Genomic DNA, 25,282 nt, shown 5'->3' with positions numbered 1-25,282 from the left:
GCTGGCTTCCTATCCATAGGACTTCTGTCCCATGGATGCATCTGGAGACACTGTGGGAGTGCCCAGAAAGCTGTTTACCTTCTGTTGTCACACTTCCCAAGGCAACCCACTCCATTTTGGGCAATGCCTATTATTAGAAAGTTCTTCCCCGTATTGAGACAAAAATCTGTTTCTCTATAACTTTCCCCAATACTGGGTTAAATATAGACTTTTGAGGACTGACCTAGAAACACAGGCACCACATCTAACACTGCTTCCACAAGAAAATGCATTCGGAGTGCCAAACAAGTAATGTGTAAATAATCTTCTGGAGCACAACCCCATTCATAAGGGGGCGCATGCCTGGTAGCGGACACGGGAGGCACTCGGCAGGAAAGGGGAAGGGAGGAGACTGGTGCTCACAGGGTCAGTCTGTAGAGTCCATCTGTTCACACCCCTGCCCTTCCCACATTTCCTGCATGTTGACAACTAGAAAGTACCTACAAAGTTTCTGGAAATTGGTTCAGAATGCTGGTTTCCTCACAACCCATCCTTAAGAAGCACCTAGGCAGCATAAAGAAAACCTGGCTTCTCTGTACATGGCTCCCCTTCCTGGACCTCAGCCCTTGGTTGCTGGCTAGCATTGCTCACACTGCTGTGGGACACAGACAGTCGTGGTGGCAGGGGATGTGGCCCTCGAGTTGGACAGAATTAATGAATTAATGAATTTAATGCTGGGCTGTACCCCCTTATTAGCTTTGTGACTTTGAGCAAATTGCCAAACCTTTCAAAGCCTCAGTTTTTATTTTATTTTATTTTTTAATTTAATTTAATTTAATTTAATTTATTTATCAGAGAGAGAAAGCGGAGGGAGGGGCAGAGGGCGAGGGAGAGAGAATCCCCAAGCAGACTCCCCAATGAGCACAGAATCCAACTCATGACCCTGAGATCACGACCTGAGCCGAAACCAAGAGTCGGTCCCTTCACCGACTGAGCCACCCAGGCGCCCTACAAAGCCCCAGGTGTTTTAAAGGCTGTTTTTCATCCGCAGAACAGAGATTAAGGATAAATGTGGTGAAGCATGTAAGGAGCACAGTACTGCTCAATAAATGCCATTTGTCAGGGGCGTGTACACAGGTAACTGTTTGTGGACTCTGCCCTTAGTCTGTGAAGGACGATCACATCCCCTTGGCAGGCTGTGGGGAGGGCGGATATGTCGCCACCGCGCTGGCCATAACTTTGGGTTGCAGCTGCTTTGACAGTCACAGCTTCAGAGCGGGTTTCCCTCGTATGTATTTCAACTTTGTGGTTTTTTCCCTCAGGGTGAGACCCAGAGTACTTTAGTTTCCTAAACTTTTCCCAGAAGGTGCTATGGTTTAACGTGTGCATGCCAAGCTTTCCTGAGTCTTCAGGTCGGTCCTCGTGTCGACTTGTGTGTGAAGTTTGTGATACTTGACATTTCTGGCTCATCCCAACATGTACATCGGAGTGTTTCTTCCCCATCCTGGCTCATTTAAAGTATCAAGCTGTAGCTTAGAGCAGAACATGTTTCCATTTCTATAGATTTTCCTGCTCGAAAGGGGAGAAATAATGGACAGCATGTTTAAATAAATCAGTGACTATGCCCGCAGGTTTTAATTTTTTTTAATTGTGGCAGCCAAATTCTCAGGGTGGAGCATCAACCTGGCATCATTGCTAGGATGGATGACGCTGGCTTCTGGGCTTTTCTTACAGAGGAGGCAGGGGCAGAGGGTTGGGGGAGAAAGAACCTTCTCCAGGGTGGGCTACCTAGGAGGATGTTAAGGGAAGGCAGTGGTTGAGGGCCAGGCCTTTCAGTGTCTGTTCTGCCATTTAGTGCTGAGGACCTCAGACAAGTGTGATAGGATTATTAGGAGACTGAACTAGACAAAGCATTAAAGCACTTAGCAGAGTGCCCAGCACACAGTAAGCACCCCCTCCAGTCCTCCCCACCCCCCCTGCACCGTTGTACATATTTTTTATTATTATGTTAATCACCATACATCACATCATTAGTTTTTGATGTAGTGTTCCATGATTCATTGTTTGCGTATAACACCCAGTGCTCCATGCAGAACGTACTGGTATAAGCACCGCTCATTCTCTTGACTCCTAACCGTTAATTGTTGACCTCACGGAGTTCTAGGATGGTAGAGCTTCGAATTACATTTCCATTAGTAGATTAGACCTAGCTGTTCCCATGCTTTCTCATGTAGTCCCCCTGGTGGTCAAAAGCAGACATTTATGAAGCAATGTGCCAGATTAGAAGCGAATTGGCCAGAGAACAGGTTTTTAATCTGAGTGCCACCACCTGGCCCTGTGCGAGTCAAGTCCACTATCTGGCTTCCTTAGTGCGGGCCAGTGACCGTCGACCTCCTGGCGTCCAAAGCTCACACTTGCCTATCAGCCTGTCTTCTTGTATTCAATCACCTAACAAATATTTACTGAGTCCCTACTATGGGGCAGGCATTTGTCTTGGCTTTGGGGATTCATCAATAAAGCAGGCAAAATCCCCTGACCCCGTGGAGCTTAAGATTCATTTGGGGAGACAGACGAAGCAAGTAAATCCACGTGTTCGGAGATGGTAAGTGCAGTGGAGAAAAACCAAGCGGGACAGGGAGTAGGGCATGCTGGAGAGGCAGGGTTCTAGTTTGAAACCGGGTCATGAGGGAAGGGCTCATTGAGGAGCAGAGACTTGAAGAAAGGAGGGATCTCTGAAGTCCAGGCAGAGGAAAGAGCGAGTGCAAAGTCCCCATGGCAGGAACCGGCCTGCAGCCAGAAGGCCCGTGAGGGTTGGAGCCGAGTAAGTGACGAGGGAGCCACGGGAGGTCCCATCAGAAGAACCAGGGAGGGATGCAGGCCAGGGTGAGAGTGCTGGCTCCTGCCCTGGGAGGTGGGATGTGTAGAAGGGTTTCGAGCAAACGAGTCATATTGTCGGACTCTCGTTTGAACACGATCAGCCTGGCTGCAGTGTTGAGAACAGAGCCATGGGAGCAAAGGTAGAGGCAGGGAGAGATGCCACGGACGGTGGCTTGGCCCAAGTGGTAGTGGTAGAGAGGGCGAAGTATCCTCTTTGTGCTTTTCTGAAATAACTGATTTTTTTTTTTTTTTTGCCAAGAATGTGTGTTACCAAAGTTAATTTTTTTTCCTGCAATACCCTATCCATATTAGACCTCTGAAATTGTCCCTGTGTATCTTATTTGTTGGTGGTATCACATAGGTGTGTGGTGTGGATATTTGAGTATTGAGAGGAAAGTTAATTAAATCATGAATAGAAGTGAGGTGGCTTTTTTTTTTCTTCCCTTAAATCATCTCAGGAGAAAGTTAGGACCACTGAAAGAAGACCATGTTACTCTTTGTATAAGAATCTTGTTATTCAGTGCTGCTTACCTGTTTCCTCCACAGGTTGTTTGACTCATCTAATGATAGGCCCTCTTCTGGCATTATGTCTCATCAGTGCCAAGTTCATCTGAAGAGAGGCATGAGCTCCCCCAAACACCCCACCCCTGGAGCCCCCATCAACACATAGCTAGATCGAGCACAGGCCTTCAGGGATCACCTTACTGTCTATGTTCTAGCATCTTCTTGTTGACTTTACACATGTATGTATGAGGTGTACATATCCCTGGAGGACTGTGGGTTTGTTTTTGGTATTTTGGAGATGATAATTGTATATAGAAATGCTGCAAAGAAAGTTTTCTCTTTTGCAAATAATGGAACTCCTGGAAAGCTCAATCTGTTCAACAACATAATCATGATAGAGACATGTGCTCTTCAGTCTTGGGCTGGCATTTCGGTTCACACGTATGGAATCGCCGATAGGACTGGTTTATCCATGTTCGTTCCCATCCAGTAACCCCCAAGGACACAGCCCCTGGAAGAAAGCCGAATTCGAAGGTGAGAGATTGCCACTAAGACGCATTCTGCATTTATTGAACTCCCATCCTGTGCTCATCATGGGCACAGAGACTGGCTTTCGAATTAAAAATTGGGAACCACACTCAGACAAGCAGTGATTCTATTAAATGTGCATTAGGACAGAATGTCTGAACGACCTGTTGTCTTGGAAGATTGGACACAAGATGTGGGTGAGTGAGGCTTTGGTGGATACAGAGGAGGTAAAGAACCTGATTTCCTCCCACAAGACTCTTCAAATCTTGACACACACACACAATTAACAATGCAGGCCAGGGTAAATGTGCAGTCAGCAGAAACTTTCTGTCAACAGGCATTAATAACGCAGTCGTAGCTCTTGTTTAGAAGCTTTACACGGACACGATCTTCTTTTAAAAAGCTCTCTTCTTATTAGTGTGGAATTTGCTACATCTTTCCACAGCAGTGGTCCGGTCCTAGGTCACTCGAGGAAGGGAAGCATAGGAAGGGGTCTCTCCCCACAGCACTTCCTTCAGTTGCTCAGCGGGCCACCTGTTAATGCCGCTGATAAGGCTGGCCCTTGATGCTCCCGGCACTCACCTGCCTCTTCGTGTGTGTCAGCTGGACCAACAGCTTTTAAATGCGAGTGAGATCAACTTGGGGGTTCCACGGAGGAGGTGTGGCATAGAGGGAATCCCCCAGATATTAAGCTTCTGTCACTTTAGCCACTACAGCTGGTCCTGATTTCTAAGGACACAAATCTCCCCATAAGTGGCTTTGCTGTCCCAATTCTTCGTAAGCGTTCATCTGTATGCCATCTATTTATATATCTGGGTCATCGGTGAGACGAGAGGTGTGAGCTACGTCCAGACAGTCTCATCCTCTGGTTTGTTGGCTTCTTTCTTTTACGAGCTCTTAGAGGCTGGAGGTTGGGGTAAGACACTCCGCAGTGGTGTAAATCACAAACCTAGGTCCTGTTTTGAACATTTTCAGGGAGAACTCAGCAATACTTACAGATGAAAAGTAATGCCGAGAAGCTGCCCTTAAAATTTCTCCCTGAGGGCACCTGGGTGGCTCAGTCGGTTAAGCGGCTGCCTTCGGCTCAGGTCATAATCCCAGGGTCCTGGGATCGAGCCCCGCATGGGGCTCCCTGCTCAGCGGGGAGCCTGCTTCTCCCTCTCCCTCTGCCTGCCTCTCTGCCTACTTGTTCTCTCTCTGTATCTCTCTGCCAAATAAATAAACAAAATCTTTAAAAAAAAAATTTCTCCCTGATACAATGGAACATTTCTCAATGTGCTAATAAGCATGGAGCGAAATTCTCTTTTGCTTCTGGGGCCTTTCTTTGTGGATTTTTTTTTTTTTTTTCTTAAGAGGGAGGAGACCTAAAGTCCAGAATCCTTTAGAGTAATATACAGGAAATACAAAACCAATTCAGGGCTGCCCATTCTTTCACATTTCCTAGTAGGATATACAGAGTCCCTAATAACATGTTTGGAAATTTCCTGTGACACTTTGTTGAATAATGGAATTAAGTAGAAGGTGGAACCGGTTGGGCTCATTTGAAGGGGTTTAGTAATTCAAGTAGTGAAAGGCTATTTGACTAAAGTGGTCTTGATTATGATTTTAGCAGCTGTGTAGCCCTGACTTTTCCATGAGAGCTCCATTTCAGATGTCTCCACCATGTTCAGAGCCAGTTTTGAATTCAGGAAGTGCTGCCAACATATTGATCAATTGCCACCACTCCCTGGGCATCTAGGACATTAGGAATTATTCAGTCTTCAACCAGCCACCTGCTTGAGCCCCTCCCCAGCTAGCCTCCCCCAGGCTGAGTACAAAGCCCAGCCAGCATGGGCCCTTGGGGAACACTATTGACCAGTGTGGTCTGCATCCTAGGGAACAGTTGGGTTTGATCTTGGCCCTTCTGAGGACCCCTGGGCAACTCAAAGAAACACATAAAACTTAAGCACTGGAAGGGCTCCTATAGATGTTACGGGGGCAAGTCCTGTCATTTCACAGATGGAGAACCAAGCCACAGATCTGCAACCTGACTGGCTCAAGGACGGAAGCCTTGTTTGATAGACTTTAAGCATTCCTGGAACCGTTGCCTGTGACACGATCAGCTGCTTAGCTAAACATGTGAAGAAAGGCGTGTGGTGAGCCCACAGCAGGAACTGGAATTCCTGAGTTTTCACAGGGCTGTTCAAAGCCCTTTTCATATTTTTAGAAGCATCGATGTATGATCTGTTCGACAGCGTGTACATCAGACCCTGGCTGCTCACTGTTAAAATCCAAATAGAAGCTAGAGTTTTTGACAAATCACTCTGGGCTCATGACCTAGCTCCTGGAATTTGAATTCTGTGAGTTGGCTATAGGATGAAGTAATATTTAAATATAAAATACAATTGTAGTGGGTTTTCTTGGGTGTGTAAAGGAAGAGTCCTGCGTCTGCCCATCGGCATATATGGGGCCCATGAATTGTGCTGACCTTGTTTCCCATAAGCCTTTAGGGGAATGAAAAAAAAGTCTCTTTCTTCCATGTCTCCTACTCCTGTCGGCAGCCACCTTCATAGACTTGTCCACTCAGTTCTGCATCTCCTCACTGTTCCCCCAGATTCCGGCATCATCCCCTGACATTCTAGTGACTATCTTCCTCCAGCCTCAGCCCCGTCCTTCCCCCGCATCCTCTGCTTCTGTTTCCTGAGACACATCTTTCCCTCGGCTGTCACTTCTGGCCTCAGCCCTTACCTGCATCTCTGACTCGCTCCCAAACTGTGGTCTCACCTCCACGAGTGCCTTCGGAACGCTCCCCAGGTGGCCTTTGGTCACGTCAAACCCCATAGAAAACAGGGCCGGGACCAGACAAGTCTCTGGGTTTCCTAATGGTTCTCCCACCCAGTTTTAACAAATCAGTGTTTAAGATCATCCCAATTCTCTCCCTCTTCTCAACTTCCCTTCCCCTTTTAGGGATCGCACTAATCCCCCTCTCTTCCACACAGAGAAGAGTTGAGTTGGCTAACAGATCTGCCTAGAAAAAAGCAGCTCAAATCATAGGTCTTACCACTCTTAAGACGACATGTCATCTTCATATAAAAAAGGAAAGCTTGTTGTTACGCTAGTGACCTTAGGAAATCTTTGAGCGTCCGCGTAAAACGGCAATGCCTGCCCCCCCTGGGTGTTTTTCTTTCCTTCTCTTTCCCAGAAACCACTTGTCACCTCAGAAAGCTGGTAGAATGATGGGCATTGAGTCCAGAGACGAGCCTACTTGCCTACTCCCACTGCTGACAGTTTGTCAGTCACAGGGAGAACCTAATAAACTTCCTGGTGCTTATTTTCCCAGTGGGCACTTCCCTAAATAGATTTGCGAGTGAATAAGCATGTCAAGTTGCAGCTTCTGATTTGGTGTCTCAGAATGTTAGAGCTGGAGGGGAGCACTGGAAATCAGGTTTTTCCACCTCCTGATCTTACAGAAGAGGGAACCGAGGCCCAGAAAGGTTAGGTGGTCTGCCCCAAGTCACACAGCTAATTTGTGATCAACTGCAACTTGAAGCCCTGGGATCCTAAGTCCCGGCCCAGAGCTCTTCCCTTCACCTGCATTTTAAATAAACACACTGGCTCTCCTTCTGCCCCTCAGCTGGACTGGGTTCTCAAGCCCACTGGAAAACCCCAATCAATTCTGCCTCTTAGCCCAACCCCGTATTTTCACAAATAACTTGTAATAAAATCTTAAGTTGTAAATACGACAGATTCACACTGTTACTTCTTCAAGTTTAAAGAGAAAAAAACCACAATGTGGCGGAAATTGCTGGTTTGTCTACCTTTCCAGTTGCTTTGTCTCCCCGTGTACAAAATCAGGTCAGAACACCAGGCAAAGTGCCCGGCCCCGTGGTCTCCTCAGCATCATGCTTCAAGTAAGAGGGGGCAGAAAGCATAATTTGCTTGGCTGCTTCTTAAAAATCTAACTTCTGAGGACCCTGTCTTTTAATGATTTAATTACTGCTTTAATTATTATTTAATTGTATTTATTTTAATTATGATATGGATGGAGTTTCTGTGTCATGTGGTTTTTCTGAGTTAGAGAATTGTCTGCAGTTGGGCCGGAACATTTCACAGTGCCTCTGCATGGAGTCGCCAGGGGCGAATTAACTTGGAAGCCTCTGGGATGATCAATCTGTGGCTTCCGCCTAACCTGCTGTCTAGCTGAGATTTCGGCCTACGATTTCTTCTGTGTGTTTCTTCAGGCTGGTCTTTCGTTCCTGTACTTTCTATCCCAGATGGCTTCTTAGGATGGGGTGCATTCGAGAGAGCTGGTGCTTCTCTAATTCAGTTTGTCGTGGTCTTTTTTTTTTTTTTTTCATTGCATAATACATGGGTTCATGAACCCCACCTACAAGAACAGATACACATTATGCCAACAGTGAGCCAAGTGCATATTTCGTATCTCATGAAATTAAGGAAATAAAGAGTACATGGACTTGGCTCCATCAGACCCAAACCTGGCACAGCCTTTCATGGGCATGAGAGGAGCTACAGCTGCTCAATCAGAAGGCTGTGGTCTGTGGGCAGGGGAGGCAGTGGGTTCCAGTGAAATGCCCGTAGGCATGTGAGAAAGACAGAAGCACCGTCTCCCTGGCTCCTCTCTGGGGACCAGGGCGCTGCAGGGACGACAGGGAGACTTTCCAGCATTAGCTGTGTTGACCCGGCAGGGGGAGCAAAGGACCACACAGATCGCTGCCATTGCTCCCCCAGAATCTACTTCTGAATGACAACGAACCTCAGGAGACCTCTTCCAGAGCATTATTGGCCAACCTACCCAGGGTATCCTTGCAGTGCGATTTTAAGGTAATGTGAGCCGTCACATTCTCTAGTTCTGGGCTACAATTTACGGTGCTACCATTATAGCTTTTTCAGCCTCCTCACCAAGCCTAAATCAGAGGTAGCCGGAAGTACTCTACTACCCACGTATTCTGAGCTGCACTGGAAGCGCACAAAATGTCGAGCTGCCACGAGAGGCCGGGAATGAGAGCAGACCCTGAGCCTCAGCCTGGCTACTGCTGGCGGGTACCGCGCCTGCCCTCCTGGCTCGTAGTGGACATGAGAATGGGTGAGGTGGCGGCAGCACCTTTCCCAGACCACTTGCGTGGGCTCTGACCTGTAGGCTCTGAGCTGTCCCCTCTTCAGCCACCCTGTTGGCTGCTTGCTAATGGAGTCTTCTGAGAAAGAAGCAAAACTTCCATGAGAAAGCTAAACCAGTGACACACTGATGGGTTTAGAAATTGCAGGGCTCTGAGGAGCTCAGACACAAAATTGCTTTGGTGAGCCCTGAGCCTATTCATGGCGAGCAAAAGCAGAAGCAGCATGTCAAGGGAACGCGTGCCTTGCTTTTCACCCTGTGGGTGCTTGTAAAGGTACACGTAGGGGGGAGTGTGCGCGTGCGCATGTGCGTGTCTGTTGACAGGAACCAAGAAGAAAGTCACACAGTGTATAACAATGACTTTTGATTTTGGCTTGTCTTTGTAGGTTTCTTATCCTTGGCGAGAAGCATTATTATAGTAGACAAAATGAGAGAAAGCACGAGTTTGTATTTTCTGGCTCTTCAGCCCTTGGCTTGTAGTTTTTTCCTTCAAGCGCCTGGCGCTTTTGTCCCATACTTGACCCAAGTGCAGCCCAACCTTCTTTCCCTTGTCCAGTTCATCGTCTCGTCTTTGTCCTTAAGCATTGTGATTTCCCCTAGATGACAATGCCTGCTCCGGTTGGCCTTCGTACCATTTCTGATTGATAGTTCCTCAGAGAGCTGCAGAGAGTATAGCAGGTCGACGGCTAGCAGGAGGCTTCTTGTCCCTTCTCACATCTAACATCGGCTGTTTATTCATTTGCTCAGTGGACATGTACTGGACATTGACCATGTGCAAGACACACATCTCCTGCCCTCAAGAGGGTCACAGTCCTGGATGTGCATGCGAGGGGGATAGGGCACCGCGTGACAGTGGCATAGTACAGAGTAAGTTCTGTGTAAGGAGACTGGGAGGAGTAGGCACGGTATGCCGTACAAGTTAAGGATGTAGACAGGTAGTGATAGGAAGGGGAAGAATTCTCACCAAAAGGATCATCATCGAGCCAGGGCTGAGAAGCAGTAAAGCACAGGGAATACGCAGAGAACAGCTCAGTTTTACTGGAACTACATAGAAGGCATAAAGAGGAGGGAGGGAGATGAGGCTGCAGAGGTGGGTTCGGTGTGCTCAGAAGGCCTTGTGTAGGTGGGGTTCGGCCTTCCAAACACAGAGTTGGGCCATCAGGGATCTCTGAGTGTGAGAAGAGCAACATCGGAGAAGGGCTTTTCTCTCTGGGCTGTTCTTAGATTCCTAGCAGACAGGTGCTGGATGGGGGCCCATCTATGCCAGTCTCCACGTCATTAGGAGGAAGAGAGCTCCTTAGAGGATGATTGGCTTGGGCTAGGTCAGGATCCTGGATGGCTTTTCTCCCACACAACGTGGTACCCACAGTGTTGTGTTTCTTTGCTTCCACTGACAATCTTTAAGAGGTACCTTTGAGGTCTGCAAAAATAAATGTTAACGTAATTTACATTTTATGAACATTTTAACAAAGTTGATATTGTAGGTTTTGTACTTTACCTGAGACTGCTGTCCTATAATGAAGCAATGGTGGCATTCAGAGAAATTATTTTTTGAAAGGAGAAAAGGGATCAAAATGTTAATACTGTTACCTTTAAAATCCAGATTTGGGTTAACTTTGACATACTGCATATATTTGTTGTGGTAGTAAGTGCACTGTATGAAGTGGCTGGTCACAGAAATCTAAGCCATCAGACTCTTCTCTTCGGTCACTAAAGCCAATGCATCCTAACGACATATGTCCGAAGCGTTATGAATCTCGGGGTGGGGGGCAGGGAGCAGTCCCATGAAAAAGAGCAAGTCTGTAGAGGAGATGTGTCTTCAGCCTAAACAGTGCCTGCCTTAACTGAATTCCTGGTTTTGATCAGTACATTGGCACTGTGACACTTATAGCATTAGGCAGATAATGGTAGAAGTGGGAAATAGGGGACGAGATTTTTCTCTGGTTCCATTTTAAAGCCCCTCACAATATCCACCCGACGGAGAAGTTTTGTAAGTATGTGACAGTTGAAGGACTCTTTTATGAGGCAGATGTTCTAAGACCCAGAGAAGTGAAATGGCCGTGTTTGGCACTGTATAAAGCATTGAGACATAAAAGATAACCCAGGCACTCTCCCTTCTCCCTAATGTTCACTGCGTTCTCACCCCTAATGAGTGGAGAGGTGAATCTTAACTTTTGCTTCTGGTGACTGAAAAGCATTTTATGTTTCCATTTTATGCTTCCCTGTGGCGGAAGAAGGCTGTTCAAGGGAGCTACTTTCTTTAGCAACCACCAGGTGTCAGCAGAGGCCTTGAAACTCTTGGCAGCCTCTGGCCTTGGTTTTCTTAACTCACTGAGGCCGTCCCCCAATGGAACTGTTCAAAGGCGGTAGACCTCCCCTGGGCCACCTTCTCCTAAATATTAGTGTCAAACGCTTTCTCCTCAAGATCGCGTCACATTCATTCGCCTTCCCCTTACAAAACTAGCACCAGTCTCTCAATCTTTTTCTGATTCAAAGCTTTTGAATCTGCCTTTCACGGTGATGGTTCTACAGAGTAGAGAGGCAACTGGGGTGGGGGTAGGGGAATATCACCAAGCTCTTGCTTTTCCGGCTGATCCCTTCCGCCAAATGGGTGGAGCATGCCACACAGAGAAGCAGCCTGATGGTGGATCTTGGTGGCTCCAAACTGCGGGGGTTTTCGGAGTGTACAGGAGAGAGGGCCAGGCATCTTCGCTGGCCCCACCGTTTGCTTCCTCGTGTAGCGCGTATTTGGGAGTGTGTTGATGGACAGGGGAGACCTTGGCAAGGTGGGTATTGATTTGTACCCTACTGCTTTGCTCCTGTTTCTCATCATGCCTCCTCACTTGGATGGCCAGGCTGGACAGGAAGCTGAGGCATTTGCTATAGGACACTGGGTGATAGGGTGGGACAGAACTTGGGAAAGGGCTTCTTTGGACACCCACGCTTCTTTCGAGCCTCATGAGGTGTCAGAGGAGGTGGCATTTAGGGGGCTGTCCGTTTGAACGAGTGGCTAAGCTACTGGAAAACTGAAGTCGAGACCAGCTGGGAGATAGAGACACAAAGTCAACAACTGGCTTTAGCCGCTGAAGCTGCTGGGTCGTGTGGCCTAACCCGGGTGGAGGGTAAAGCACAGCATGTAGCCCCAAGTCTGTTCCCTAAAGTAAGGGCCTGAATGATGCAAGGCCCTGTAGTTTAGACATGCTGTGGCGATTTCCTTTGGACTGATCGGTGGGATTTGCCAAATCGCATTATTGCTAATTCCAAGAAAGCTTCAGATTCTTCTGTTGTTTTATATTGAATAAAGCACTGTAAATAAGGCAGTGTATCAATAGGGATTCAAAAATATTTTGAATGTTTTGCTTTTGTAGAGATTTTTGTTCTAACAGGGAAAGAAAATCATTTTGCTCCTTAAAACATCATGCAAAATGTCCTTAAAACGTACCGTATCCACACGTGCCATTGAAGAGGGTGGCCGACATTCTTAATGGCCTTATGCCCAGCTCGGCATTGGGTGGCAGCTCTCCGACCAGGCCTGGGAGGGCTCTGAGACCTGTATTAGCATGAACATGCATTTTCCAGAAGCAGATTTAAAAAAAGCTTCCTTGTTGTCGGCTAGACTTCCAATCCATGTGGTAACCACATATGGCTTTGTGTAAGGGCCAGATCTAATTGTACAAAACCCAAGTGTCTTTAGTCTGGGACGGCTTGAGTGGCTGGTCTCCGACACTTCCCACCGCTTCGAGGACTCCTGCAGCAAGTGCCACTTGCCCGTGGAAATAAGAGTCTTCACATCCAGGCCATATCGAGGGTGTCGATTCTCACCTTCACAGTTTCATAGTCCCTTCTCTCCTCCCGCCCACCTTTTCAGATCACTGGGGTGATCCTGCTGGCTGTTGGAGTCTGGGGCAAACTCACTCTGGGCACCTACATCTCCCTGATTGCTGAGAACTCCACGAATGCTCCGTACGTGCTCATCGGAACTGGCACCACTATCGTGGTTTTTGGCCTGTTTGGATGCTTCGCGACCTGCCGTGGTAGCCCGTGGATGCTGAAACTGGTGAGTCTGTCACAACAGAATACTGCTCTTTCAACGACTTTGTGAAAAAATATAAATCACATGAAAGTGACCTGGCCCTTCTTGAAGCCACCCACAAGTCAATATGTGTGGACTCTAATTTTAGTCCAGACTCTTACCTAATCCACCCTTTAATCCCTTAGAGGGCAAAACAACCCCGAACACAGCCTGGCACAAAAAAATCCAGTTCTGGTCCCTCGAGGTAGGTGGGTAACAAAGCAGCAGGCTGTGGTTCTCAGAAGCCATTTATATCCTCATGGCGAGATGCCTTGGTCCAGTTTTGCATTCCTTCTTAGAAATCGCTTCAGGTATGTGATGTGCAGCTTTGGTGGGCTAGGCAGCATCCCAAACATCAGCAGCCCTACGGCTTCAAGTTCCCACTGGAGAAATACATTCTGCCTCCTTGAACTTGGCTATGCTTGGCTGCGTGGGCATGTTCTTCTCAACCTGCGCACCCCAGTTCAGCGCCATGGGAGTGTTGCTAAGCCAGAGCTTCCCCACTCAACAGAGGGTTGATGCCGTGCCAAATGTTGGCTACCAGGCCCAGGGCTGGGCGCCTTCACTGCAAGAGGACACACACAGCGTGATGTTTCCCAAAGGGTAAGGGGCAGGGTGTCGTAAGGCTGTTACCATGATTCTTAGGTTTTTGGTAGACTCATTGCCTAATTGTCCACTCACCACCCATGCTCTTCGTCAGTGAGCATTAACTTTTAAAGGATTTTATAGATAAAAGGTACCAAGGGCCTCTCCTCAAAAGAACATTGTGTTTACAGAGATTGCTTTCAGACGCCTCATTTTGTGAAAGGGGAGAGTGGAGAGTCCCTCAGTGCTGTGGTTAGCCCCAAGTTAGGGTGACATTTAATACCCTCTAGTGACAGATACGGGGGTAAGGGTGACTCACTCTAAAGGAACCACCTTCCAAAGTGGCACCGATTAGTCTCTCACTTGACAACCTCATGTAGGTAGCATTTGCTCTGGCCACTTCTGTCCTGCAGACCGTGCGGGAGGCTGATGCCCTGGCCAGCACGGATTCTTCGAGGTTGGTGGAAACGCCAGAGTGAGGCCACACAGAGGCATTTCTGCTGCTGTCACCTGCCACTCTATGCTAGCGCCCTGGGTCCACCTTCTAGGGTTTCTTACAAGCACGAGGATGGCTTTTGGTTAAGTCCTCAACTCTGCATGCCTGCTTATATCACCTGGGCAGCTTTCTGAAAACACCTTCGCCAGGCGTCCCACCTCCGGCCAGCTGAACCAGAATTTATGGCATTGGGGCCCTGGCATCACATTCTCCGAAAGCTCTCTAGAGGTTTCGATGGTACAGCAAGGGTTGGGAGCCTCGCGTTTAGTGCAGTGAGTAGCAAGGGGAGAATTTACTTCAGAGGCATAAAAAAAGAAAGATGGCTAAGAATCCATCTGTCCAAACCAGGAAGGGAGGAGACCTGGCTTAGGTCTTTAATGGCGGGGACGTAGCCTCTTTGGGCCTCTGTCCCCATGTATGAAAGAATAGCATTGGACTCTGCTGAAGGCGGTTTCAAACCACTCTGCCATTTTCTCCTACCACTCGTGAGCTCACTAGCAGGTGAGCCTTTGGAGAGAAGTTTTGGGGGTTTTGTTTAGTTTTTGTCTTTGGTCTTTTAAAAAAACACTAATTCCTTTTCTCTGCTGGATGCTGTACCAGGTGCCTAACCAGCCCTGCTTCACCCAGCTAGTGTGGGGAGAGCTGGGTCTGAAACCCATAGACATCTCCTTCCAAAGCCAGGACTCTCTCTACTACAGTATTTTCACATGTAGAAAACTCGACCCCTACCACCTATATTTAGTAAAAGCTTTCCCCAGTAGGCTTTTGGCCAAGGCCTTCTGAAGGAGAAGCAGCTGTTCTCTGGAAGCTCCCAGAAACAGGGAACTTCCCAGAGACCGGAAACTGCTGATCTGGCTGACAGGAGCGGAAGTGACTGATTAACTGTCAGTCTAGAATGTTATGGTCCTCATTTAACCTCATTAATTGCAAAACAACTGAAAATAACTATTTTCACTTTATGGAGGCCCAGAGTGGCTGCCTCTTTCCTAAGAGCCCACAACAAAGCTAGGATGTAAACCTAGGAGGACATCGGACCACGTAGTCAAATGTCCTTTCTCCCGCCTGCCTCCTGACAGTTACTTTCCCATTGGACTTTCGGGTGGATTCTAGGCCTGGTGTGAGACGCTCTCTGGAGTCACATGTGCTTCTCATTGCATTTTGTACTAAGTTGAGAGACAGATGTCATGTACACGGGGCATTCTACTCATAACTGTGTTTGCTATTTTAGTGGCTGTGCTTTAAATGTGTGTAGAGACTTTTGTTAAGATTTTGAACAAAATTGGCCTTTTAAGCCAGTATTTTCTCCTTTTAACATGTGCCACTACCCAAGAGAAATAATTTATGATCCTGTGCACATATGTACACTCTACAAATAAGTAACACGACCACGTCGAGTCTATCCAAATTCTACAGCATCACCTAGGACCATTGCAAACATTCAGGACTGTTGTATTTCATTTTGAGATGAGAAGAAACAGATTGTAAGACATATGCCTTGTAGGAAAAGAATCTCTTCTCTTTCCTTTTATCTGCTTTTCAAAGCCACAAAAATGGAAACCCTTAATGTCTCATAAGTACCATGTAATTTATCCCTGCATGCGCACTCACGTGCGCGCACGCGCACACACACACACACATACACGGTCCACTTGGAAAGTACAGGAAGCATGAAACGAATAAGAAGCACTAAGGGTTTTAGATACTTACAAACAGTCACGTAGCTTACTTGCTTTTTAAAGGCTATCAACTCCACACGCTGTGCAGAACCAGAGAGGGAAGTAGCCCCCTGGCCCCTGCTCTAAGTGCTATACTCAAGGCTGATCACCATATTGAGGAAGAATGTTGGCCCGTGTGCATTCTGGTCTTTCTGGCAGCATGGGCTTGATACAGCTGCAAAGGAAGGGAGTCTGAAGCCATTTTAAGAGATGTGCTCAAGAAAACCGGAGGGATTTACCCAAACGAAGAGAAGCCGTGGGTTCACATCATGGAAGGGGTCACACATATGAAGGGCCCTTGTGTAGGAGCAAGGTTGGGCTGGTTGTCAGATCTTCTGAAAGCCGTTCTAGCACCAGGGAGTGGAAGTTACAAGTAGGCAGACTGTGGCCAAGAGAAAGGAAGTCTTCCCAGCAATGGGAAAGCTTGGAAACTGATTGGGCCGCTAGGGGTACACGGGTGGAGGGACTATGCTAAGCTTGCAGAAGCCAGATGAAGGGTGCCCGCAGACGTCAGCTGACCGTCATGGGGGAGGTGGTATGAAAGACCCCCAGATGGGGCAGAACCGTGAACCTCCAGAGTACTTGCTTTTTGTTTTTTGGGTTTTTTTTTCCCCCCCAGAGTACCTTCTTGCTCAACAATTCTAACATCAAAAATAGCGGATACCTGAGTTATAAAAAGCCCTTCCAGATTTCTCCTGGTTGAGCTGAGTCTCCGGATGAGCTCTCCTCAGCATGTGTGGCCCAAAACGCTTATGCATATTAAATAGACACATTTCTATATTGAGGCTCATGTGGGGAAATCTGGACAAGAGTATTTTTAAACTTTTCCTCAACTTTGGGGGATATGAGAATTTGTGTGATTCCCTGTGATGGAGAAGCCACCTACCCCAAAGGAGCACGCGTCCCAATCCTAACGTGTCTGCCTTTGTCCCCGTGTGCTTGATTTTCAGTATGCCATGTTTCTGTCGCTGGTGTTCCTGGCTGAGCTGGTAGCTGGCATTTCTGGGTTCGTGTTCCGTCATGAGGTGAGTATACACAACGTAGAGAACTCGGTTGGAGGGTCTTTGGTAGGAGGATTTTTGAAACCTCTCGTAATGTGTGAGGGGCACATAGAGGCCAGTTAGCATCTCCAGTGGTATCGCTGTTTTCCAAACGTCGCTTCATAGGGGCTGAAATGCCGATAAAAATCTAAATGCAGGAATTTCACCAAACTCAAAACCTTAGTTGTTGATCCTCATTCTATTTCGTGATATAGCTCCTGCAGGAAATGATTCTCCACCTTGTTTTAAAGCAGTGACCTTTGGTGTCGATCAAATATACTCCTTTTAAAATAGCAGCCTCAGCAAGGCACAAGTGGGTGTCTATATAACGAGATTTCTGTGACTGCTTGATTTCCCCCAAATAGCCTACGCTCCCCTCTTCCCTCCTCAGAGCCCTGGGGGCCGCCCCTTGCCAGCTGGGGGGTAGAAGCCAAGCCCAGGAACGAGGAGCCCTGCTACGCCGTGTGGTGGCAAGGGCAATAGAGAAGAGGGCTGTCATGATCTGAAACCCCTACATGGCTTTGTTTCTAATTGACATGTAATAGTTTAGACTTCGGAGGCTGGAGAAAAAGAATTCTGAGTACTGTTCTGTGATCGTAACTGTGGTTTCAAGGACATGGCTGGCTGTTCTGTATCCTGTGTGGCCCTCCTCCCATGGACTGTCACTGTGGATGCTCTGTTAAGACAATGGGTAGACTCTCAGGCAGAGATGAGACGCCCTCGTGCTGTCTGTAGCCACCACGGTGTCCCCTGTCAGACGTGTATAGTGGTGACAGATCAGACAGGGTACATGCTACAATAAAGCACTAGCGCTAACCCCCCCGCAGTCTGTTACTGTACCCTGTAAATAGCAGTAAAGCCCGAAGTAGAGGCGCGTGTGTTAGAAAGGAAAAACAGAAGAACAGCAAGTTAAAGGTGGAAAACGCACTGAGGCTGTTGAACGTCTGGCATGATCTGTCCCAGACCCTGCTTCTGTGCCTGGCCAAGTTCAGTTCCCAGTGAGCTTGCTCGTGGCACTTTCTGCCCCTTTTCCCCATTGCTCTGGTCTTCCCCTTACCGGAGGTTCGATCTCGGGTGTCAAGGCCCACTTCTAGAACCCATTTTGTATATGGGTGCTGCACCTGGAATTAGATTCCCCATTCTTATTGTCAGGCGAGGTGAAACCTGATGAAGTCCCGGCCTCCACAGCCCTAGAGGTGCCCCTGACACGTGTGTGAACTCCCCAGACACAGCTGAGTCCTTGCCCCCTCTCCTCCCGTGTGCTGCCATGACTGGGCTCCCTGGGCGGGGGGGAAGGGATACCCAGGGCCTGGGTGCCCTCATCTACCTCACCTCTGTGCATCTGACACACTGAGGGGAGTGGTGGGGGGGGGCGTGAAGCCACCCTTCGCCCACCAGCAAGGGGCTTGTTTCTCCTGTGGAAGTCCTCAACGTGGCCCAGGGTCTGTTCCGTGTGCACCTGCCCACTCCACAGAGACAGTGCAGGTGCAGCGAAATGAAAGGACACAGCCAGGTGTGGTATCTACCTTGGCTTAGAAGCTCCATGTGACTAGTGTCCATTGATCTCTTGTAACTAACTGTACCATGGGCAGAGCGCCTGGTATTTCAGCAAGGAGCATGCCTCTGTAAGAGAGTCACCATACTTAGCCCCAAGCTTCCCACCAGGCAATTAATGTCATTTGCTGTCCTCCCACTCCAGAGTCGTTTCAGCAATCGGGGGCAGTCTCACCAGACGTGGGGAGTTGCCTGGTAACACACCTGACGCTCCCCCTTCAGTGGGTTTCCAGGGGAACAGAGCTTGAAAGTTAACCCACGGCCAAATGTGCTCCCAGAGGAGGAGGAAGGGTTTTGTGAACTACCTCGTAACAAGAAAAGTTCACGTCCCTCCGCCTCTCTTTTTGGCCTCAATAGAGACAGGTTAAGTGCAGGTTGGTTTTGCCCTACTCCTGTCTGCTAGAACAGGGATCTGGGTCTGGTCACGGCACCATCAGTCTTCCTGCCTTCCAGTGGCCTGCCCTTTGTTATTCTTCTGAGCGAGGGCAGGAGAAGTTACAGACAGAAAGGTGCCCATCAGTCAATTTGAAGAAAATCAGGAGAAAAGCCAGGCCTGAGGTTGAGGCTCACTGTCACACTCTTTCAGAAACTGGCCACATCAGTGGGTCATTTCATGAGGCAGGCTTCTTCCTCTGGATTGGGGATGAGGAAAACATTTTTTTTTTTTTTTTAAATCCTGAGCTAATAAATCCCTCAGCGAATTTTCTGAGATCTTTTGTCTCAGAAGACAGGGCATTCCCTCCCTGGCCTACACTGATTCAGAGATTTTTCAGAAGAGGCCATTTTGGGGGTAGAAGTTGGTATGAATCTGAGTCCGTTTGGGTGGCGGTGGACCGGAACCACATTCCTCCTGCCTTCCACAGATCAAGGACACCTTCCTGAGGACTTACACGGATGCCATGCAGAATTACAACGGCAATGATGAGAGGAGCCGGGCGGTGGATCACGTGCAGCGCAGCGTAAGTGACATCAGGCCGTAGCCTTGGGGGCTGCTGGGGGCGCGGGGCCATGAGCACTTGCTACTCATTCCTGTCCCTCACTTCCATTTCTAAGAGTTCACACCCAGTGCTCGGCTAAAGGTCCAGTTATCCGGGTAATCAGCATCAAGAGGGACCAGTGCCTGTGGCTTTTCTTTCATCAGGATGAATTATGAGCATCCCAAGGAAAGCTAGCTTGCCCTTAATATCCAAAGTCTTGGAAATGAGGCGATGGGTGACCTTGCTTAGCATGGGCTCCCAAAGGCTGGCATTCTGCAAGTGGTGTCTTTAGGCTGAGTGGAGAGCTCCAGTGAGCTATGTTTCTTGGCGTGGGCAGTGTAGTGGGGGTGGACAGTGGGTCTGGGAGAAGCCAAGGGTCTGGCAGGAGTGCGACTGCCCCAGGCTGCCTGGTGCTTTGTAGAGGAGGTGAGAGAAGTAGCTGTCCCCTGCCTGGAGGTGCTCAGGGGGACAGGTGCTGGTGCTCAAGCCTCACGGCCCATCTGGATCACCTGGGGAGCTCTTTGGTTGGCAGCGGCGGGGGGTGGGGGGTGGGGGTGGGGGTTGCATGTTTTGTTTTGTTTTTTACTTCAGTAGCAGTATTTTTTTTTTTTTGGCATTTTGATAACATTCCCAACTCAACAGAAAAGTTGCAAGAAGAGTATAAGGAACTGTATGCCCTTTACCCAGATTCAGTAATTCATTTCTATTTTTGCCCCGTTTCCTTTAACACTCTCTATGTCAGGGGTTGGCGCACTTTTTCTGGAAAGGGTCCTGTGGTCACTATTTTAGGCTTTGAGGGCCGTGCTGTCAGTCTGTAAAGGGCTAGGATGGCCATGTCCCCCCAAAACTTGATTTACAAAAGCAGATAGCAGGTGGGCTATAGTTTACCAACACCAGCTCTCTCTTCCTCTTCTCTCCTTTCTCTTCCTTCCCCCCCCACCCCCAATCCATTTACTATTGGCATAGCTCCTATGACCTATAAGCCTTAAAAAGAGCTCTTTAAAGCCATTTTTGTCTCGGCTTCCCCATCAACGAGCCGGATTTAGTCGCTTCATACCTATAAGAGCGGCCAGCCCACACAGGTGATGTCGATGCGGAGCCAGGCCCAAGAAGCCCTGCTTTACTTTGTGGACGTGGTGAGGAAGCCAACACAACATGCAGTCTCGGACTGACTTCCTTCTCTCAGTTCGGTCGGGCTTCCCAGGGAGTATGAGCGTTAGTGGAACCCCAGCTTGCCTTTACTCACCAAAGCTGTGCCTGTTGACTTGGGGCCTTGGGCCGAGTTTCTCATTTAAACAGCCCGGGGCAGTGAGGCGGAGGACCATGGTGTCTGTGACCCACACACTTCGGGTCTTTCCCTTTGCCCCTTGACAGCTGAGCTGCTGTGGCGTGCAGAACTACACCAACTGGAGCGCCAGTCCCTACTTCCTGGAGCACGGCATCCCCCCAAGCTGCTGCCTGAACGAAACCGACTGCAATCCCCAGGACCTACACAATCTGACTGTGGCTGCCACCAAAGTGAACCAGAAGGTAGGCTTCCTCTCAGCCCTGACAGCATCCGTGGTGAATGTTTTGGGGGGGGGGCGGGTTGGGGGTGGTGGGGCTTTGGGTGGATTTGTTTCTGTGAAACTGGGACAAATGGGTTAGAAATAGTAGTCTAGGCAAGCGTGCAGGATCTTTCCCTGTGGCCCTTCACCACCTGAGACAAGGCACCCGAGACTGTCCCCTTCTGGAGGGGCAACTGTGACTCAGCAAGAACTGACCAGGCACAGGGAGGGAGGTTGAGCAGCCATTCCTGCTCACCTGGTGCTGGTGTCAGACAGGGAATGTGGCCTTTCTTCTTTCTGGCTGTCTTTCTTCTGCTTAATCTACCTTCTAAACATGGACTTATTCACAGATGGGTACCAGTCTTTAGCAGGAAGGGGGATGAGAGTTGACAGACAACATCTGTTTCTGCCAGGAGGGTGGCCTTTATTTGAGGGTGCTCTCTGCTTTAGGAAAAGAAATCAGCAACTCCACTTCAACTCACTGTCAGCATCTTGAGTCCCAAAGAAATCAGAGGGAGAGAGCGAGGGGGAGAGAGAGAGAGAACTGGCTAAAAGAAATTGGAAAGCTAATACGTTGTGAAAATGAGGGAAATAAAATTTCAGTCGCCAGAAGGAAGACCAATTCTGTCTTCCACTTCATAGAGAATATGGCAAAGGCGTGATAAAACGTGTATGAAGTGTGTCCGTATTCTTAAACATTTCGAGAAATGCCACATAGAAAGTATGTTTTGGTAAAACAGAAAGGAGGGAAAAAAAACCAACCCTGCTGTTGACTTTACCTGCTGTTATGCAGCCATCGGGTAAATCTTCTTTTCTTACTCAGATAAAATTCTATCCTTGCAAGGTCCTCAGCACTTGACGTGATCTGGGCCAACTGCTGAATAATTCATAGAAGATAGCCATCCTCTCAAGATGAGACTGTTAAGAGACAGTTGCTGTGTTCTTACCCATTTAATGTTGGTATTTGTAGCATAAATGCTGCAGGGCATTGTTGCCATTCTAGAAGCTCATTTTGTCATCCTGGGCTTATTACTTGCTATTGGTGCGATGAGGTAATAAGATGTTCCTTACTGACCGCTTCTTGTCTTAGCTAAGAAGACATCTGTTCCTCTTGGAATTTTCTTATGAACCCAAAAGTTGAGGCTTCCTTTGCCTCCCATCGGTAAGGTGACTTCTGGTCTCTTTAGGGGCATCCCCACTGAGCCCCCAGAGATGACCTTAGGCTGCCATTTTATGAAGCGCTGAGCATACCCCGCTCCAACGGATGCTCCAATTTATAAAAGACAAGAAGCGCTTTACGGCAGTGACGTTTGGGCATGACAGAGCCTCAGGAGGATTTTTGTAGAAGGAGCAACCATCAGCCCGGGTAGTCTTTTTTTACCCACAAGCTTCCTTTTCCTTTGTGAAAGCTGGGGATCTAGAAGTCAGGGGCATGGGCTCTGGTGTCCGACTCCAGTTTAAATCCTGGTTCAGCCACCAGCAAGAGGTGACCTTTCTTAGTCTTATTTTCTTATTTTTCTCAGCTGTAAAAGGGAGATGATTGTTCCTGCCTCTTAGGATTGATAGGAGGACTGAACGAGATAAAGTAGCTAAAGCACAGGGCCTGGCCCCCGAGTAAGGACCAGAGAAATGTTAAGTGTGATGTTCAATGTTGACTGCAATGTAAACAGCACCCGGGTGATGGTGAAGTTTGTCTCCCTCTATATCACACTGTCCTTTATTAGGAATGATGCAGCAGGTCCTCAGAGGGAAGATCTTTTGTTAGTCTTCAAAAGCTAGTTTAGAGTCCTATCCTATAGTGCATCTCTATGATCTTTAGAATTATTTCCAGAAAGAAAGATAGGGTAGCATTTTTTTTTTCATTTCATTCATTGATAACCTGCAAATTGACCTCACTCCCTGCCTCCCCACCACACCCCCATCCTGCTTGATTTACATTTTCCTGGGCACCTCAGGTACCTGGAAAAGGGGCTTAACTTCTCCAACCTGGCTTTCTCTGTGGAGAAAAAGTGAGTAAAGACTGAAATTTGTCTACTGAGTCTCATTAGATGTTCCCATTTCATGTCCACGCGGACCACTGAGACAAATGAAGGCCCGGGTCTGAGTCTCAGATGCCTCGCCTATAAAAGGGAGGAGATAGGGCTGGGGTGAATACACTAATAGTAGATGCTCACAAATGTCAGCCCCCCTCTCCTGACTCCCTCTCCCAGGAGGCTTAACTACGGCCCCCCTGTAGTTCTATGGAAACCTCTTGTCTAGAATACATGCATTCTAAATCCTTATCGATCTTTTTGTGTCTTGAACCCTATGATTTAATAGGACAGAAAGATGACTCTTGGCTCTCACCTGGCAGCCTGAGAAACCTGCCTTGTACAAGTCACTGGGAGAGAGCAGGAGGGAGGTGAGACTAGCTAAACAGGATGTTTATTGTTTTGTGTAGGGGAGGGGATTTATTTTGGTTTTGCCAGCAGGATGTTGAAATATCTGCAAGTTCACATGGCTGACAGCACTGACTGAGCCCTTACTCCATCGGAATTCTTGACATTTTTAAAGAGCAAGGGCAAGAGGGATGTTTCCCATTGGTGACTGTTGGTTTCAACATGCAGAGAGGGCGAGCAAAGGACCTGTTCTGTTTCTGGATGTTTCCTAGGACACTTAGCAGGTCTCTGTAGGTTTCTCTCACACCTGACCACCAGGCTTTCATTTGAGGAAATGAAAAGAGATTGTCGTGGGCAGATAAGATCATGGTGTAGTGGGGAATGTGAGGTGGAATGCAAACATGGCCTTGCTATCTGCAGATCTGAGCTAAGACCTGGAGAATGGGCTCACGGGTCCGCCTGGTGAGTAACAGAGGAATCCGGAGATGGAAAGCATTGATTTCAACCTTGCTCTTACACTGTTTAGAAAACAGCAAAGAAGCGAAATCACTTTTATCTTCCCATTTTAAGGAACCCTCCTACTGATAGGATTAAGGTGCTTTCTTCTTTGGAGTGAAAAGCCATGGGAGAACTTTTCTTCTAGAAGGGTGCTCCTCAAGCTTTTTAAAGGGCCGCTGAAACATCTAGAGATAGTGGCCACATTCATTAAAATTCATTAAAAAATGAACAACCCAGGGATTTGGCGATTCTGATGGAGGGAGTCTGGAGCGAGGCCTCAGATTCTGCATTTCCAGCAAACTCTTGGGGGCTGCTGCTGCCCCTGGAAGAGTCCCACTTTGAGGAGCAAGGTTGAGAGAGAAGGATTTTGTCACAGTTGCACTAATGGCGGGGACCGCATGTTTCTGGTTTCTCTTGCTGGTTGGAGTGGGCTTATCAAAAATGTGATTGACTCCGCTCCCAGTCTCCTACAAATGGAACAGAAATCATACATCAGAAAAACATATTCCGCTTACATGCAGAATCGAAGTTCATAGGAAAAATATCTAGGCCAAGATATATTGCAGAGTAAGAAAGCCACCCACCTCGCTTTTCTCTGGTCTTTATTGTTGGGTTTGGGTTTCCACATCTTGAGGTGACCTACCACTGGCGTTGGACTGAATGAACTTCATCCCTCCGCCCGACCATCACCAAGGGTGGGGGAGAAGATACAGTCATGATGGCCACCTGGGCAAAACGTGGTCTTAGCTGCTACCATCCAGGAAAGCATTCCAATATCCATCTCTCTTCTCGCCTTGAATTCTTCCTAACCCAACCTGCTCTCCCTTCCACTACCTTTTGGAAAGTAGTGTGATAGATACTTTCATTAGTAAAAATGAAATCAGCCAGCAGTCTTCTACTACAAAGGGAGAATCAAATTTCAGAATTCCTCATGAGCAGAAACATATTTCCTTTCCCACCCGCCCCCGGCCTTCAAATTTGCATCAGCTAACCAAGGAGTATAGTTGGCCCATTGCGCTGAAAACACGTGTCAAAGCGCTGCTGCTAAGTTATTGCACTTCTCCTCTGCAGACAGACTGTAGATGCGTAAAATATCACTTATTAGAAGGTACAGCACTGGTAGAATTGTCATAAGCTCTGAGAAATGTTAAATTGCTAAATTTTGAATTTCAGTATGGGAGACGTGGTTTTTTGTGGTCTTCAGATATTGCAATTTAGTGTGCCTTTCTTGATAAACAAAAGTCCTTTTTACTCTGTTTATGAAATTAATGTCTTGATTTTTGCAGACTTTATACATTGAAGTAGAAGCCGTTTTTCAGAAAACTGGAAAAAGACCATGTCTTCTGAGACAGTATACATTAGTTCAGAAATCTAGGCTGACTTGGCCCAGTTTCAAATAAATATACATATAAACACACA

The 25,282-nt window shown here is 47.8% G+C and overlaps 1 protein-coding gene across 1 annotated transcript in view; it reads left to right on the top strand.

Moving 5' to 3' along the window:
* The window catches only part of TSPAN7 (tetraspanin 7), a 134,342-nt gene that overhangs the window by 88,937 nt on the left and 20,123 nt on the right, over positions 1 to 25,282 (top strand). The window contains exons 2-5 of the mRNA XM_025857790.2: positions 12,870 to 13,058; positions 16,820 to 16,894; positions 19,327 to 19,422; positions 20,815 to 20,970. Of these exons, the coding sequence (XP_025713575.1) occupies positions 12,870 to 13,058; positions 16,820 to 16,894; positions 19,327 to 19,422; positions 20,815 to 20,970 (516 nt within the window). The remainder of the gene's footprint in view (positions 1 to 12,869; positions 13,059 to 16,819; positions 16,895 to 19,326; positions 19,423 to 20,814; positions 20,971 to 25,282) is intronic.

Source organism: Callorhinus ursinus, unplaced genomic scaffold (genome assembly GCF_003265705.2).
Source record: "Callorhinus ursinus isolate GAN/ISIS: 27379988/994484 unplaced genomic scaffold, GSC_fseal_2.0 scaffold16, whole genome shotgun sequence".
NCBI lineage: Eukaryota > Metazoa > Chordata > Mammalia > Carnivora > Otariidae > Callorhinus > Callorhinus ursinus.
The sequence above is the reverse complement of the archived record's forward strand: the minus strand, read 5'-3'. Positions and strand labels throughout refer to the sequence as shown.